We start from the raw sequence: 17,735 nt of genomic DNA, 5'->3' as shown, positions 1-17,735 counted from the left end.
AACTATTAAAACTACAGAAAAGTTCTATGTCGTTGCGAGACCCATTTTTGAAAATCTTGATGTTCCTTTAATAAAATATATTTTTCTTTTGAAAATTTAATTTTTTAAATCGAAAATTGAGTTTTTGAGTTGATTTTCGGTAAAATTCAGTGCAATTTTCAGAAAAAATAATTAGCTATGTTATTTAAATCAATAGATATCACTTTTTCAGTTAAATCTGCAACATTTTCAGCTAAAAATCACTTTTTTGTACTTTCCCAACCGAAAAATCTATTTTCCCGCTCATTTTCCTCGATTGGAGATTGCAATCTCTACTTCAAAAACCTCCATAAATCCTTCATTTTTTTCCCGCGCGAACACTTTTTTATCCTTGAAAAGTGAAAGAGTAAACGCGCGTAGTGTTATTACACGTCAGTGTTACGAGAGATGACGAAATGAACAAATAGTAGAATTCGAATGGAAAAAAGAGAAATGAAGTGGGGACATTTATATTCTCTCTCTCACTCAATGAGATGGAGAGAATGCTAATTTCTTTTCGAAAATGTGCGGATTTTCGAAAAAAGTCAGGTGGTTTTTGGCAAATTTGAGCTGTTTCCAGACGGATTTTGAAGTGAATTTTCAGTTTTTTTGTTGAAAATCATGGATTTTGTCGAAAAACATCCTTTCTGAAGTTGTTTTTGCCAGGTTTGATTTGCCACGTGGCGCTCCATTTGGCTTCACAATTTTCTTCATAAATTCGGTTCAATCTCTTGAATTTTGTCATATTTTTCAAATATTTTTGGCTATTTTCACTTCAAAACCACTTTTTTTTTTGGAAAAATCGCTTTCACAGCCATTTTCTCATCAAATTTCGCAAAAATGGAGTGTTTTTCGTCGAAATTTGCCTATTTTTTGCAGTTTTTCGACCTTGAAATTCTATTTTTGACACTTTTTCAACTGAAAATGACAATTTCAGTTTTTTCCAATAAAACCCCATCAAAACTTATAATTTTCCTTGAAAACCTACATTTTGATTGAAAATTGCTCAAAAAAATGCAATTACAGCGAACTAATTTCTCTGAAAACCATTTCGAAAATCCATATTCACTGTTGAAAAACGAGAAAAAGTACACCGAATTTGGACACTTTCAGGCTATTTTTTGTTCTGGAAAATGAGAAATGTCTTCTTTTCTTCAAAAAATAAAACAATTTTTTGAAATTTTTTCGATTTGTCATCAAAAATGTGATCATTTCTGATGATTTTTCAGAATTCCTTCTAATTCTGAATGGTAGTCGAAAATTTGACTGTTTCGCGAAAAAAATTCAAAAAATTCAAAAAATTTGAAATTTTAACTTTGGCGCCGCCACTTTCAGTCTATTTTTGTTCTAAAAACTATTATTTCTTGAAATTTCCGCTATGAGCAATCATTTTCGAATTCAAAAACATAATTTTTCTTTACAGATTGCTGTAATAAGCGATTTTTTCCCTGAAATTCTCCCGTATTTTATATATTTTTTGCTCTACTCTTTCTTTTTCAACCTTAAAGCCCCCATTTTTCATCGAAAATGTGAACATTTCCGATGATTTTTCAGAATTTCTTCCAATTGATTGTCGAAAATTTGACATTTTCGCGAAAAAAACCGAAAAAATCGGAAATTTCTTGTCACTTCTACTTTCTTCTCATATCTTCTTCGTTATTTTTTAAACCTCACCATCTTTTCCAGAATGCGTGTTCTCATCGGGTCTCTTCTCCTCCTCCTTCTCTGCCTACAGGCTCCGCCCATTCTCTCCCATCAACACTCTCACGATGAAAAAAGTGGAATCTTGACGAAATTGGATATAGAGCATTCGGAAGAGTTGCATGATCATTCTGATGATCATCATGATCATGACCATGACCATGAACACGGCAATTGGCACCGAAAGAATCAGACGAATCAAAAAATGCATCCATCTCGACTGAGCACTCTGAAAATCTGGGTGTTCTCGTTGACGGCGGTCGTCGGAATCTCGTTGGCGCCGTGCACTCTTTTGTTCTTTATTCCGGCGCAGGTAGGGCAGGATTTGTAGTGAATAAATTTGTTTTTTCGAGGGGTTTTGCACTGAAAAACTGAACAAAATGCGGATTTTCGGAAAATCAGGCGGTTTTCTGACAAGTTTGAGCTGTTTCGAGACGGATTTTAGAGTGAATTTTCAGATTTCTGTTGAAAATCAGGTTTGCCACGTGGCACTGCATTTCGCTTCTCAAATTTTGGTTTTTATCAGATTTAAAATGTGTGATTCTGACTGTTTTGATAGCGAAAATGAAAATTTTTTATTTCACGATTTTCATTGATTTTTCAGGTTCTTCTCTAGGAAAATTGAGTTGAATAAAATAATTTTGTCAGTTTTTAACAGAATAGAACATTTCCAGCACGAAAAACGGCGAAAATCTTATAAAAATAATGTTTTTACGCTTGAAAAACCTAAAAAATTCGGTTTTTAGAATAAATATTTCTATTTTAGCACAAAAAATGGAAAAAAAAAACAAAAAATAATAAAAAATAATGCAAAAATCTTCATATTCAGTGCAAAATCCATCGAAAAATCATCATTTTCACCACTAAAAACCTATTAAAACCCAAATTTTCCCCATTTCCAGCACGCGAATGGACCATTTCTGAAGATTCTGTTGGCATTCGGTGCGGGCGGTCTACTCGGAGACGCTCTTCTTCATATCATTCCACATTCATTGAGTCCACATGATCATGATCATGATCATGGACATTCTGATCATTCTCATGATCATTCCAATCAACTTCGTGTAGGAATCTATGTTATCGCTGGAATTCTCGTGTTTATGATGGTTGAGCAGTTGGTTCGCATTATTAAGGGTAAATTGGTGGAAAATTATGCGAAAAGAGGGAAAAAATCATGTTTTCATGCTTACAATCGCTAAAAACTACTGTTTTACGCTTAAAATACCCGAAAAACGCGATTTTTACGCCTAAAATCTTATAAAAATCATGTTTTAACGCTTAAAATAGCAGAAAAATACGATTTTTGTCGCGAAAATTGCCATAAATTTTCATTTTTGTAATTCCAGGCGGTCACTGTCATTCGCATGAAAACGGACACATTGTCGCCGATGAGCATCGTCATTTGAATGATCATCATTCAGAGAAGAAACAAGAAGTCGAGGGATTGAAGGTAAAAAAAATACCGGAAAATAGGGGGAAAATAAGAAAAAAACGCTTATTTTCGCAAATTCCAGCATTTTTTTGATACTTTCAGACATCCGTACGAATAGACACACAGAAATAAACTGATTTTAATGATTTTTTGATATTGAAAATTGCTATTTTTAAGCTCCGCCCCCTTTTTCTGACGATTTTTGGCATCCCGGTTTTCATGGAGAAATTCTCTAAAATTAGACTCATTTTTCAAGAATTAGGGATTCCAGGCCACCAGAGCTGAAAACCCCCTAATTCTTGAAAAATGAGTCTAATTTTAGAGAATTTCTCCCTGAAAACCGGTGAAGATGGGAAAAATCGTCGGAAAAGTAGGCTGAGCTTCAAAAAACATCAATTTTCAGCTCAAAAACCATCAAAAATTGGTAAAAATTTGTGTATTTCTGTCGTCCGATTGTCTATAATTATCAAGAAATGTCCAGATGTCTGTCTGTGTATCCAACAGTCCAGATGTCCGCCTAGGAGACATCCGGACATCTGGATATACAGACGGACAATCATTTTGTCTGTCTGTGCATCTATACGGACATCTGGACGCACAGACAAACAGAAAACCCCAATCCCCAAAATTAAACGATTTTCAGCCAAATTCAGTCAATTTTAGACATTTTCCATCTGAAAACCGATACGATTTTCAGCCAATTTTCAATGAAAATCCTGAAATTTGACATCTCATTTCAGGACATAAAAGCGAGTGCCTATCTCAATTTGGTCGCCGATTTCGTGCACAATTTGACAGATGGATTGGCGATTGGAGCATCATTTTCAGCTGGAAGTACTCTCGGATGGATTACGACTTTGACTGTTTTACTCCACGAATTGCCTCATGAAGTCGGCGATTTTGCGATTTTGGTTCAGTCGGGATTCTCGAAATATCAGGTATTTTAATAGGCTCCGCCCCTTTCAGATTCTGAAACTTCAGAAAATTCTTTCATCATTGGAGCATATACGCTGAAAATCGCTTCAAAAATCGTTCTCCTGACTCTAAACGAGCTTATGTGGAAGAGTTTTTCAGCTCGGCTGTGTAGTCCTCTCGGACAAAATTTCAAAAATGTCTCAATTCCTCGTTTCCTCGCTATTTTCTGCGATATAAATTGAATAAAACACGAAATTTTGTTGAAAAAGAGAGAAAACTAGGAATTGAGCAAGAAAAATTGTCCGAGAGGACTACACGGCCGAACTGAAAACCTCTTCCACGAAGGCTCATTTTGAGTGAGGAGAACGATTTTTGAAGCGATTTTAGCATATATGCTCCAATGATGAAAGTTTCTTAGACTTTTTAGAAGTATCAGAATCTGACTCCGCCCCCTTTTCCAGGCCATCCGTATGCAAGCAGTCACCGCTCTCGGCGCCATCACTGGATGCATATTCTCTCTTGTTGTCTCGAATCCGTCGAATTCTCTGAATTCAAATGCTGCAACGAGTCCAATTATGCCATTCACTGCTGGTGGTTTCATATACATTGCGACTGTCTCTGTAATTCCTGAACTTTTGGAATCTGGAGAGCATCGGAATATGTCGAAAGTTGCCAAAATGGCACAGAGTTTGGTTCACGTCATGGCTATTTGTATGGGTGTTGGAATGATGTATATTGTTAGTCTAGTGGAATAAATAGGATGGTGAGTTTATCTAGATAAAGGAGGAGAAATTGTGTGATTTTTCGTGTTAAAAAAAATAAAATTCATCTAATTTTTTCGATTTCTAACCTAGAAATTCAAAAATTTCAGCGAAAACTACTCTGGAAACCATCAAAAAACAAACATTTTAGTGATGGCCGAGTTTTTGCGTTTTCTAGGCCACCGATTGGAAAATTCGGCCATGGAGCGTTTTTCACGATTTTTAGATATTCTATAAAGATGCTTCTCATAACCTCTTTATACAGTAACCCTCGTTTTCTCAGAAACTCACCCGCATTCGTATGAAAAATCGGGACTCTCGGATTTGAAAAACAACTGTTTTCAGCATATTTGTCATCAATGAAAATGCTGAAAATATACCTAAATGCAGATCTGTGTCTCTGATATAACTCGTACCGTCTTAGGATTCAATATTGTACGATCTCCGCCTTTTTGGCACTACAAAATCGAAAAGAAACTTTTTTCGAACATTTTGACACCGAACAAAACCGGAAAATTCAAACAATAATTTCAAGAAAACTCTTTGAAAAAATAAGTTTTTCGGAGTTAAAAATCTTGAATTTCTATGAAAACTGTAAGTATTTCAAAGAAATGCTCCGAAAACATGTTTTTGAATACAAAATTAGAAAAAATTGCAGAAAAAAAAATCAAAATTGACTACTTTTGTTACTTAATTTTGACAATTTCAGTGAAAATTTTCGAAAATTTTCGAACGGGTTTTTTTTGGAAAACCACCGAAAAAATCGGAAAATTTTCTTTTCCGCACAGCCCTCATTGAATCCACTTTCAGTATAGTTTAATCTCTTAATACTCATTTTGAAGCGAGAAATGATCTTTCATTTTGAGTCATTTTTCAGATGACATCAACTCTCTCCATTCTCTCCTTCTGAATAACCTAATTACCCTTCTTCATCTTTTTCCCTTTTTTCTCCCGTCATTTCTAAAAATAACTCAACATTCCCCCTAATTACGAAATAACTCACTCTTGCTCTGTAGCTCTCTTATAGCTCATTTTCATGTTTGATTCGATTTTGCAACAAGTCAATGACGTCATTCCTTATGAAATGACGTGTTTAGGGAGAGAGATAGAGAGAGACGCAGACAGATTTCGGGGGGAGGAGCCAGATGGAAGAAGAAGAAGAAGAAGAGGATATAAATAGAATTGAGCAACCTGATACGAACCTTTTCTAGTTTTTTTCAGAGAGTTTTCGCTGGAAAATTTGAAATTTACGATTTTTTTTCCCCAATTTCTCTTTAAAAAATCGAAAAATCCACAATTTTTCTTTAAAAATCCAATTTCCCGACTCAAAAATATATTTATTTTCTATTTTCAGAGCTCGCCTTCTCGCTCTTCTCAATTCTCGATCGAGATATCTCCAATTGCCGTCTTCAGTTTTAACCGTATTTATTTATTTGTTTCCCGTTTTTGTTAATTAATCAATTACCCACTTTTTCCCTCCGGATCTCTCTTTTCCCCCATTTATTTCTCATTAATCGTGATGATTTGCATTTTTAGCGAAAAGAAGGTGTGTCTTTGAACCAAAAATGAGAAAGAAACAAAAATTCGTTATTCTGCATTCGGAATCACTCCTGTTAAAATTTAAAAAACCGCGCGCTTTAGTCTACCACGTACAATGCACTTGATCTTACGAACAATCACACCAATGCACCTTATTTTACGAGCAAGTCGGTGTCGATTTACGCGGAATTTTCTATTTTTATCATGTTTTTGGTCGTTTCTCCTTCGTTTTTAATGTGATCTCTCCCATTTTTTTGTGTTTTACTGTTCTAATATTAATCTATCTTCTTCTATTCCATTAGTTCCACTCGAGAATTCCAAATTTTCGGTTTAATTAAATGTTTTGTTCGAAAAAAATAAAACATATTTCCGGTGATGATTTACATCTTTTCTACTTGTTTTTTTTTGTAAACATTCAATTCTCTATTTCTCTTTCTCTCTCATTTCTCTGAATCCCGACAAAAATCGCCTGATTAAATCACTCTTATTAAAATTTGAAAAACCGCGCGCTTGAGTCTACCACGTACAATGTACGTGATCTTACGAGAAGTAACATACAATGCACCTTATTCTACGAGCAAGGAGGTGTCGATTTACGCGGAATTTTCTATTTAGGAATTTTATCAGGTTTTTTGTCGTTTCTCCTTCGTTTTTAGTGTGATCTCTCCAATTCTTTTTTTGTTACTATTGTAATATTAATCTCTTCATCTCTATTGCATTGATTCCGCACGAAAATTCCAGTTTTTGGCGATTAACCTGCATTTTTTGTACGGAACTGATAGAGAAATGTTATCGGTGATCATTTCATTTTTTTGAAAAAGATTAAAACTGTTTCGGGTGATGATTCATATCTTCTTTTCTCCTTTTTTGTTACCATCCGTTCTCTATTTCTCTCGAATGTCTCCGGTACAGCAGATTTTCGAATTGTCAAAGTTTTCTCAATTACAGGCTAAAAATCCGATTTTTCAACAAAAAAAAACCAGAAAAACTTGAAATCAACCCAGTTTTCTCTCCAATTTTCTCTCGATTTCCTCATTTTTATTCTTGCGTTTTCTGCCCATCTGTTTGTCGTTTCATCCAGATGTCCCTCTCCATTGTTTTCTTCTCGAAAGAGCATCTAGGCATCAACAATTACGACCCCAAATAGACGGGGCTCCAATTTCATCTCCTCTCCTCTCATTTCCAGTGGTATTTTCCACAACAATTTCAACAATGAGATGAGAGAGACGCAGACATCTCCGTTTCTCTCTTTATTTCTCTGCGTCTCTCTTGTTGTGACCTCTCTCTCTCCTCTATCTTCTTCATCTTCGGTGTTGCTTCACCTCTTTTTTCCCTTTTTTTCTCATTTTTCAATTTCCCTTTTGTTTTCAACCAGCATTTTGATCGAATTGCATTCATATGTTTCTTTCAAAATCTCATTTTCCATTTTCCGACCAAAAAATATGTTTTTTCCTTTTTCAGAGGTTGCTTCCACTATCCACAACTCACGATTCACCGACTCCAACTTCAATTTTAATAAATTTAATTTAATATTTTCTTTTTTTTTTGTTAGTTTTTTTTTCTTCTTCTTGAAAATTTGCATGTTTAGCATGAAAAGGTGTGTTTTTGAGCGGAAACGCTAACAAAAAGCGAGAATTTCGTGCGTTTTCCGCTCAGAATCTGCCAGAAATTGTAGAAAATTGTCACGAAAATCGCATCTTTCCGTGGTTCTTGTGAATCTAAACATTTTGTGTGAAAGTTGTCATTCTAAGTTCAAAATTTAAAAAACCGCGCGCTTGAGTTTTTCACGTACAATGTACTCGATCTTACGAACAATCACATACAATGCACCTTATTTTACGAGCAAATTGGTGTCGATTTACGCACGAATTTTCTATTTTTAAATAGAAACAAAAATTATGTTTTGATCATTTCTCTTCCATTTTTTGAGTTTAACTGTTCTAATATTAATCTTTTCATCTTCTTTGCATCGATTCCGCTCGAAAATTCCGGTTTTCGGCGGTTTAACCAAAAAAATTTGTTCGAAAAGATAAAAAACGTTTCCGGTGGGGTGATTCATATATTCTCTACTCTTTTTTGTTATCACGTGTTCTCTTTTTCTCTCTATTTCTCTCTTTTCCCATTCGTAACCCTTATAATCGTCCATTTTGTTTACTTTTCGCTTGATTTTTTGCCTTTTTCTTTTTGAATTTTCCTTGTAGAATTTGAAGCAAAAAAGTTTTCAGCGCCCCCAAATGAATCAGCCATCGTCACTCGGCATAGTGGACTCTTCTAGACCAAAAACCAATGTTAGACTGACAATTTCAGCAAAGTAATAACTAAAAATCCATACTTGTCAAGGCCTGGCTTCAAAAAACTTCAATTTTTGTCTTTTTTTACAACATTTTTGATGATTTTTCAAAATTTCCTCTAATTCTGAATGGTAGTCGAAAGTATTCAAAAAAATTGAAATTTCCACTTTGGCGCCAAGCCTTAACAAGTATGAAAAATTCCAACTCTTCCAACAAAATTCCCTTCCCATTCCAGCCATCTACAAGATCTCGACGTCTTCTCGAAATCCGATCCGATCTGTTTGATTTACGAGAAAACGAGTGGAAAGAAGTCGACGACGACGGAATCAATTGAATTAGCCACGTGGCAAGATGCTCAATGGACGGAAAGAGGAAGAACTGAAGTGGTGATGAACAATCTGAATCCACAATTCACAAAGACATTCCTTCTACCGTATTTCTTCGAAGAAACACAGTTGTTACGCTTCGAAATGTAAGAAAATGAAAGAAATTTGAGAGTTTTTGAGTCAGAAACGAGTCAAAGGCGCGCCAGAGGCATGCAATTCTTCCAAATTCTCAAAAAAGGATTTCAGAATTGAAATTCCGCTGAAATTCTCAAGAAACTAGTTATTATTAATGATTTCAGATAAATTTCAGGCATTTGAATTCTGAATTTTGTCAGAAACTTACGTTTTTAAGCTCGAAATAACTGGAAAACGCGTCAAAGGCACTCCAGGCTCCGAAATACGGACAATTTCCTGTTTTTAATCAGAAAATTTCAAGTTTAAAATGAACAAACGCGTCAAACGCGCGCCTGCCTCCGAAAATCGAACAATTGTCTAAATTTTTATTGTTTTCTATCAAATTTAAAATGTATAAACGCGCCGAAAGCGCACCAGATATGAATTTTTTGATGTTTCCTGCTCTAAATTTAGAGTCTAAATTCCATACTTTCTCAAATAAATTCTTATTCAGATACGACGCTGATAGTCCAAACGTTGGCCAAGACCTGTCCTCCCATGATTTCTTGGGTCGATTCGAATGCGTTTTGGCGCAAATTGTCAGTTATTCGACACTCAAAGCACATCTCGGAAAACATGGAGAAATTGGAGCTCAGTGGAGAAATAAGTCAGTCAGGGAATGGGAGATTTTCATGATTTTTTTGTGAAAAAAACGGGTTTTTCGTCCTAAATAACCTTGAAAATTATGAATTTTCAGCTATAAATTGACCAAAATTCCATTCAAGACCCGGGTACTTGGCGCCAAAGTTGAAAATTCAAATTTCAAATTTTTTCGAGTTTTTTGTCAAATTTTTGACTATAATTCAGAATTAGAAGAAATTCTGAAAAATCCTCAAAAATGATCCCATTTTGATAAAAATTGGTTCAGTTTTGAAGCCGGCCTTGACAAGTATGCAAAAATCGAAAATTTCTGAATTTTTACCGTTTTTTGAGTCAAAAAACCCTAAAAATCATGAATTTTCAGCTATCAATCGACAAAAAACTCATTTGTTTCGTCTAAAAATCGGAATTTTGCAGAGACAAAAACACGAAAACTGGTTCAATCACAATCCGTGCGGAGGAGGATGAAAAGATGGAGAAGATTCAATTCGACGTGTGTGGAGAGTCGTTGGATAAGAAGGATTTGTTTGGAAAATCTGATCCATATCTCAATTTTAAACGGAAATTTGATGATGGAAGTAGTCATTTGGTGCATCGAACAGAAGTGAAACAGAAGACATTGGATCCAAGATGGGCGACTGTTCAGATTAATACACAGACATTGTGTGGAAAAGAGGGCGATAGGTTCGTATTAGCACGGCACGCTTTTTACAACCGCGCTCTACCGAAATCGATGAAAATAGTGTGCGAAATTGAGAGACGCAGATAAAAAGAGACATTTTTCAAGGGCATTTCGGTGGAGCGCAGTTGTAAGGACTGAGTTGAGCAAATGACAGACTGTGCTCTGATAGTAAGCCACGCCCCCTTCCAGCTGTCTACTAAACCGCGCTTTTCTTGTGACAAGATAGCTGAAAGAGGGCGGGGTTTAATATCAGAGACGGAAAATGAGGTTTGACTCCGGGATCAGGGCTGTGAGAAACATTTTCCGGAAAACTTTGTCTCCAAAAAATTTGAACAAAATTTCAACAAATAGTCTGAAAAAATCGGATGCAAAAATCTTGAATTTGTATGAAAACTGTAAATATTTCGAAGACAGACCCCCAGAAACCTGTTTTTGAGTACATTATTAGAAACAATTTCAGAAAAATTCGAGAAATCACTATTTTTAACTATTTTTTGAAAATTTAAGCAGAAATTTCATAATTTTTTCAAACGATTTTTTTTTCGAAAACTACCCGAAAAAAGTTTTCGCACAGCCCTCGTCCAGATGTCCGTATAGATGCACAGACAGACAAAATGATTGTCCGTCTGTATATCCAGATGTCCGGAAGTCGGACATCTGGACTATTGGATACACAGACAGACATCCGGTACACAGAAGATCAGTTAGGCATTTTAGGCCAATTTCTTGATAATTTCGGACATCCGGACGACAGATACACAGACACACAGAAATACACCGATTTTAAACGCTATTTGATGGATTTTGAGCTGAAAATTGCTGTTTTTGAAGCTCCGCCCGCTTTTTCCGACACATTTTTCGAGAATTCGGAGTTCCCAGCCATCACATCTCGCAATTTTCTGTTTGAATCTCAAATTCTTGAGAAATTAGTTCAATTTTAGAAATTATTGATTTTTCATTTCACAATTCTCTCTCTGTTTTCAGACCAATTCTAATCGAGTGTTACGATCACGACAAATGGAAGAAGTGAGTTTTTGTTTTTTCTTTCCCTTGTTAGTCGTGTCGTGTCCTTTTTGTTTCAATATTTCCCCCAATTATTCGTGTTTTTTTTTTGTTTCTCCAAAAACACGGCACGGTGTTTGTAGGGGTGAAGAGCCGCGTGGTGAAGCCAAATTTTCTAGAGACGACTTGATTGGAACGGCACAAACTACACTAAACGAGTTGTTGAAAGGAGGTCCTGGAGGGGGAACCGTCGAGATTTTGGTAAGATTTGAGAAAGTGCGCTCCATTGAGAATCTAATTTTTTAGCTGACAAATGAGAAGAAAAAGGCGAAAAAAGGAGACAAGTACAAATCATCGGGAACTCTGAAAATCTGGAATTCAAGAATAGTCGTCGAACCGACATTTCTTGATTTCATATCAGGTGGAACTCAATTGGATTTCGCCGTCGCTGTTGACTTCACCGCGTCGAATGGAGCACCGAAAAACTCGTCGTCACTTCATTATATGGCTGCCGATAGGCCGAATCAATATGAGTTGGCATTGAGGTGAGTCCGGTGGAGCGCGGTTACAGACTCCTAGGGTATTTTGAATCGAAAAAAATGCCGATAGAGCACGTTTGCTATCCCGCTCTATAGAGCGCACTTTTAGCAATGTATATAATGTTTCAGACTGAAATTTTCAGATCGTGGTGTTAAACATTGCATTTTTCGCGGTTTTGGTAAATTTGAGGTCAAAAAACTCACTTTTAGAACGTTTTTTGTTTAAAAATTAGATAAGGAGGAAGAGTCCGGTGGAGCGCGGGTACATACTACTAGGGGATATTGTGCCGATAGAGCACGTTTGCTATCCCGGTAATATAGTTAAGTGAGTATTCTCAACAGAGCGCACTTGTAGCAATGCATGTTGTTTTTCACTGAAATTTTTTGGTTTTTTCGATTAAAATCGCTAAAAAGTCGCTTCAAAATTGGATTTTATGCGGTTTTTAATGTTAGAAATTCAGCCCGAAACTTTTTTCAAACTGAAAGCTCTAAGTGAGCGATTTTTGTAAAATTGAGGTTGAAAAACTCACTTTTAGAACATTTTTGTTAAAAGAAATTAGATTTTCAGCAATTTTTTTTCTCGAAAACCGATTGGAAAAAGATTTTTCAGTAGGAAATCTCTCCTTTAGCCTGACGAACGCTTGAAACAGTGTAAACGCGCTCCTGTGAACCTAATAATCACATTTCTCAACAGAGCGCATTTGCAGTCTCTTTACATCAACATATTGTTTCTAACTGAAATTTCAGAAGTTTTCGTAAATTTGAGCTTCTAGAGCTTTTTTTTGTTAAAAAAAATAGATTTTCAGCACATTTTTTTCTCCAAAACCGTTAGGGAAGTTGAAAATCTCATCTTTTAGCGCTGACACAAAATTCAAGCACTTGAAATAATACAAACGCGCTCCAGTGAACCCAATAATCTAACTTTTCAATAGAACGCATTTGCAGATCAGTCCTCTCCATCTGTCAACATTACAACTCGTCGAAAACGTTCGAAGCGTTCGGATTCGGTGCAAAACTACCGTATCAATCGTCAGTTTCAGCCATCTTCCCTCTGGATTTGCAACGTGGAACATCTCAAGTCATCGGAATCAATGGAGTAATGTCTGCGTATCGTCACTCTCTTCAGAATGTTCAATTGTACGGACCGACGAATTTCGCTCCGATTATTGATACTGTCGCGCAGAAAGCACAGAATATGATGCACGATTCAGCGAGATATCAGATTTTATTGATTATTACCGATGGAATTATCTGCGATATGCACGCCACTATTCGATCTATTATTAATGTGGGTTTTCTGGTTTTTCTGGATTTTTGGAAAAAAAATCTTAAATCGAGTAAAAATGCAAGCGCGCTCTAATGCTGAAGCAGTTCCAAAGCGTTAGTGCACCGTTTTCTGGTTTTTCGGAAGAAAAATATGGAAATTTTCAAAAAATTGAACCATTTTGAGCATAGTTGTCAAGGCCCGGGCCGGCCCGGCAAGGCCCGAAGGCCCGGGCCGGGCCGGGCCGGTAGAAAATTTTCAAGGCCCGGCCCGGCCCGAAGGCCCGGCTTCAAAAAACGACCTTTTTTTTTCCAATTTTTTTTTCCAATTTTTTTCAATTTTTCATCGGAAATGTGACCATTTTTGACTATTTTTCAGAATTTCTTCTAATTCTGACTGATAGTCGAAAAAAGTGACTTTTTCGCAAAAAAATTCAAAAAATTTGAAAAAAATTTGAAAATTTGACTTTCGCGCCAATTTGCCCGGGCCTTCGGGCCGGGCCGGGCCTTCGGGCCGGGCCGGGCCCTGATTTCGCCGACAAGGCCCGGCCCGGCCCGGCCCGGGCCGGGCCTTGACAACTATGATTTTGAGGCACAAAACCCGTTTTTTAAAAGTTTTTTTTTCCTAAAATCAATTTTTATCTCTTTTCTTCCAGGCCTCCGGTCTCCCTCTCTCGATCATCATCATCGGTGTCGGCAACGAGGATTTCGAGAAAATGCACGAGTTGGATAGTGACGATTCACTTCTCCAACAGGATTCCCGTATCGCTCAACGAGACATTGTTCAATTCGTCACAATTCGAGAATTTCTGAATAATGGGCGTGGCCTCTATCTTGATCCCGACGTGATTCAGGAGAATTTGGCGAGAGAAGTGTTGTATGAAGTGCCCGGACAATTGACTGGATACATGAAACAACGTGGATTCGAGCCTCGACCAGTGGACACTCCGTGGCAAAGAGATTCCCCACCACCCGAATATGATCCAATTTTCGATGGAATCGGAACGAAACGACAGGCTCCGCCCCTTGGATTTCAGAATCAGAATCCAGTGACCCAGGAGATTCCCAATGCTTCCGCGCCGCCTATGTATTAATTTTCTTTTATAACTATTTTTATTATTTCCTTTTAAAAAGCTTCAAAAGCTCGCATAATTTCCCTAATTCGATTCGATACTCTTTCTACCTCTCTTTCACTTTCTCACGCCCATTTCTTGTCTGTTTTCTATCGAAATAAACTAATTTTTATTAATGTGGCTTTCAGAGATTTCAGCAAAATATCGCAAGTTACATACAAACTGTGTGAGCGGTAATAACGTCAAAATGTATCGAAACCGGCGAACAAAGAAATTAAAGTTATTTAAATAATATTTTCAATAAAAAAATCCAGAAGAAATCGTCGAGAAATAACTTTTTTTTTAAACAATTTTCTCTTTTCAAATGCGCCGCCCTTTTAACGGTCCGCATTTTGTCGTGACGGTGTTTGCGGACAATGCATAACATCTGACGACGGAGTCATTTTCTTTTCGACGAAATTTTTCGATCTCAAAACACTTTTAAATTTCCAGCGAAATGAGCTTGTTTGGCCTCAAAACAGAACATGATGATTTGCTGAAATTCATCGTCAAAAAGGCGGAGTCCGTTACATCGCCGTTCAATTTAAGACAGTTGTGTAGAGAGTTCAAAACGAAAAATGGATCGGGGCGCTCAGCGAAACAGTTGGCGGATAGGTAAGATGGGCGGTGCGGAGAAAAAAGAGCAAACTGACAGATGGGCGGTTCTTAAAAACCCTAAATTCAATAATTTCAGAATCGGGCGGTACCGGGAACGAATCCATGAGTTGCCGGATGTCGACAATGTGACGAAAGTGAAAATGATGTTCGCAGTGAAAGCGTCGGTCGACGGAGAATTTTTGGAATTGTAATAAATTATTTACATTCTTTTTTATATATTTGAATTTTTTATGTGAAAAAACTTGAAAAAACAAGTTTCCTTCATTTTCAGAATGCAAAAATCGGCAGAAGTCGAGGTGGACGAACGGAATCGGATTCTGAAATACAGATCATTCGATGGACGCGTTTTACTAGCCATCGAAGATAGATATATTGAAGAAAACAAAGAATTCATTAAACTTCTTCGCGATGAGTCAAAAACCGCGAATTCTCCGATTAATTTGAGTGCTTTATGTCAGAAATTCAAGGAATTATGGAAATCGAACACAGCGAAGAGCGTTTTCTTGGAGAAAATAATCAAATATCGTCAGAAAATTCCAGAAATGAAAGAGCTGGATTTGGATGAGAAGGCGAGAATGTTGTTCGCGTTGAGTGCGCCGATTGATCCGAATTTTTTGAAAAAGTAATCGAAATTTAATTGAAAATTTTGAGTTTCTCTCATTTCCAGACTGCAATGGGAGTCGTATGTCGAGGTGGATCATCTCAATCGAATCGTTAAGTATCAGAGTGAGAAAGGACTCAAATTGTGTGGAATACATGTAGATTTTAATGGAATTCTTGTGATTTCGATAATTATTTTTTTAATTTCAGTTTTTTCAAGACGAAACATTCAAGGCGGCAGTAGATAAGAAGACGAAGAAGACAATAAAGAAGAAGTGAGAAAATGGGGGAGAAAAGAGGCTCCGCCCACTTTGTGCAATTTCGAAAAGAGCCCAAATTTGTGCTCTGTTGCACAAAAAAGTTGTTGATGATAACTCATTTAATAGAGATGAGTAACAATATCAGAAATTTAGGAAAATTGGTCGAACATTCGTTCGAAAACAATTGCAAGTCAAGTGTCAGTGTGAAAAAGATAGCGAGGAAAAACAGTTTTTTGAAATTTTATTAAAGTTTTTTTTTAGGAAATATAGTTAAGTTTATAAATTATAGTAATAAAACAAAGCAATTAGTGATTCAATTATTAGACTTCATCTTGATGAAAGGGCCATTAATATCGATGCACGGCTTCTTGGCAGCAATTTGAGAGACTTCTGATGACGGTGGGGACGAAGAGACTGGGCGCTTCTTACTAGTAGTAGTTCCAGTTGACTTGTTCACGAATCGTCCCTTTTTCAAATCGGCAACTGGAATCCATTTAATCAAATCCGATCTCTTGACATAGGTAGCATCGAGAGTGATTTGAATTCCTTTTGCTTGCTTTTCAACATTCTTTTTGAATCCTTCAATCTCCGCAGTCAAATCCGAATTCTTCACATTCTCGATAAGTTCGAGTCCCAAAAACCAGACAGATACATTCTGGACACTCTTGAACTTCTTTGGATTGATGTGTGCTAGTTTCACTTGACAGTTTCTCTCCATAATTTGAACAAGTTGCCGAATTCTTGACTCGAAAAATCCCTCATTGCTTTCTTCATTCATCGAGAGTGCCACAAAATGACGATAACGACTGAAGAAGTTGACTTCTTCGAATAAATTATTCCACGTGGCATTTCCAGCGTGAATCTGGTCGCAGATGATCAATGCCGATTTCATCTCTTCTTGAATAATATGAAGAGTTGATTTAGACACATTGTGAGTTGAGTTTTGCTCTGGGAATGCTGGAGTAATGATTGGCATCAGATGGAAACGATCGGAGTAGTTGATTCTTGGATCCCACACAAGATTGTTGAGAGTAGACATCTTCGATTCATTGAAATGCTTCAGAATCACTGGAGATGGCCATTTCCAAGTTGAGAATACAAAAAAGACCTTCTGAATCAATCTCGATGGAGCTGCGTTCGGGTACAGTTGACATGTTCGTGCCACGAGAATTGCCCAAGTGATTCCTCCGAAGAATCCCATTGCATTCGAATAAACTCCGTGATTCTTGGCCCAAAGTTTGATGGCTCGAAGTGTCATGCAGAAGGACTTCCGGTTGGGAACTAATTTGAGTAACGATTCCGCTACTCTGCATCCATTTAGACTTCTGATGGATGATTCATCCAAATTTTGGAGAATTGAGTCATTGGACAAATCGAGATCATCTGGAATTTTAGTAAATTCGAGTCTTGCGAACAGTAAGTCGATATCGATTCCATCGAAAGCCAACGTCATGATTGGAACGAAGGCGTTCTCAACACACTCCAGATTCTTCACTGACGAATTCTCCAAAAGCATCTTTTTGAATGACGTGAAGAAGTCTAGACGTGTTACATGTCTCGGTGCAATGACAAGAGCGTCAATATCTGCTCCCGAATTGTGAACTCCGAGTCGATAGGATCCGAATGAATTCAATTTTCCTCCTGTATTCAATTCATGACCATTTGGAATCCGTTGAGCTGTGAGAGTTTTGATCCATCGCTTGACGAGAGCATTCAGCTTAGAAAGCACTTTGACACGCGTCATGGATTCCTCTTTTGACTCGTAGCAGTTAAATTTGTGGAGAGATTCATTGAGAGAATCCGTTAACTTGAAATCAGATTTCGTTGGAGCATTAGTTGAGATTGGTTGGGAAACTCCATAAATCTTGGTAGTAGTAGCCGACGACATAGTTGAATGTGACA

The 17,735-nt window shown here is 36.9% G+C and overlaps 4 protein-coding genes across 4 annotated transcripts; 3 read left to right on the top strand and 1 right to left on the bottom strand.

The window, feature by feature from the left end:
• Window positions 1–1,705: 1,705 nt before the first annotated feature.
• GCK72_012076 (uncharacterized protein) lies at window positions 1,706–4,821 on the top strand (the record flags this gene model as incomplete). Its single annotated transcript, XM_003103460.2, has 5 exons — window positions 1,706–2,032; window positions 2,622–2,853; window positions 3,066–3,169; window positions 3,892–4,089; window positions 4,528–4,821. 5 exons carry the CDS (start codon window positions 1,706–1,708, stop codon window positions 4,819–4,821), a joined length of 1,155 nt encoding a protein of 384 aa, XP_003103508.2.
• Window positions 4,822–8,600: 3,779 nt separating this feature from the next.
• On the top strand, window positions 8,601–14,337 carry GCK72_012075 (uncharacterized protein; the record flags this gene model as incomplete). Its single annotated transcript, XM_053728834.1, has 9 exons — window positions 8,601–8,677; window positions 8,893–9,129; window positions 9,612–9,764; window positions 10,175–10,441; window positions 11,424–11,465; window positions 11,621–11,702; window positions 11,748–11,986; window positions 12,926–13,268; window positions 13,900–14,337. 9 exons carry the CDS (start codon window positions 8,601–8,603, stop codon window positions 14,335–14,337), a joined length of 1,878 nt encoding a protein of 625 aa, XP_053583606.1.
• A 475-nt stretch (window positions 14,338–14,812) lies between these two features.
• On the top strand, window positions 14,813–15,852 carry GCK72_012074 (uncharacterized protein; the record flags this gene model as incomplete). Its single annotated transcript, XM_003103503.2, has 5 exons — window positions 14,813–14,970; window positions 15,050–15,160; window positions 15,245–15,595; window positions 15,641–15,731; window positions 15,784–15,852. 5 exons carry the CDS (start codon window positions 14,813–14,815, stop codon window positions 15,850–15,852), a joined length of 780 nt encoding a protein of 259 aa, XP_003103551.2.
• A 294-nt stretch (window positions 15,853–16,146) lies between these two features.
• GCK72_012073 (uncharacterized protein) lies at window positions 16,147–17,721 on the bottom strand (the record flags this gene model as incomplete). Its single annotated transcript, XM_053728833.1, has 1 exon — window positions 16,147–17,721. One exon carries the CDS (start codon window positions 17,719–17,721, stop codon window positions 16,147–16,149), a length of 1,575 nt encoding a protein of 524 aa, XP_053583605.1.
• Between the last annotated feature and the right edge of the window lie 14 nt (window positions 17,722–17,735).

This window comes from Caenorhabditis remanei, chromosome IV, assembly GCF_010183535.1.
Source record: "Caenorhabditis remanei strain PX506 chromosome IV, whole genome shotgun sequence".
NCBI classification, from domain to species: domain Eukaryota; kingdom Metazoa; phylum Nematoda; class Chromadorea; order Rhabditida; family Rhabditidae; genus Caenorhabditis; species Caenorhabditis remanei.
The sequence above is the reverse complement of the archived record's forward strand: the minus strand, read 5'-3'. Positions and strand labels throughout refer to the sequence as shown.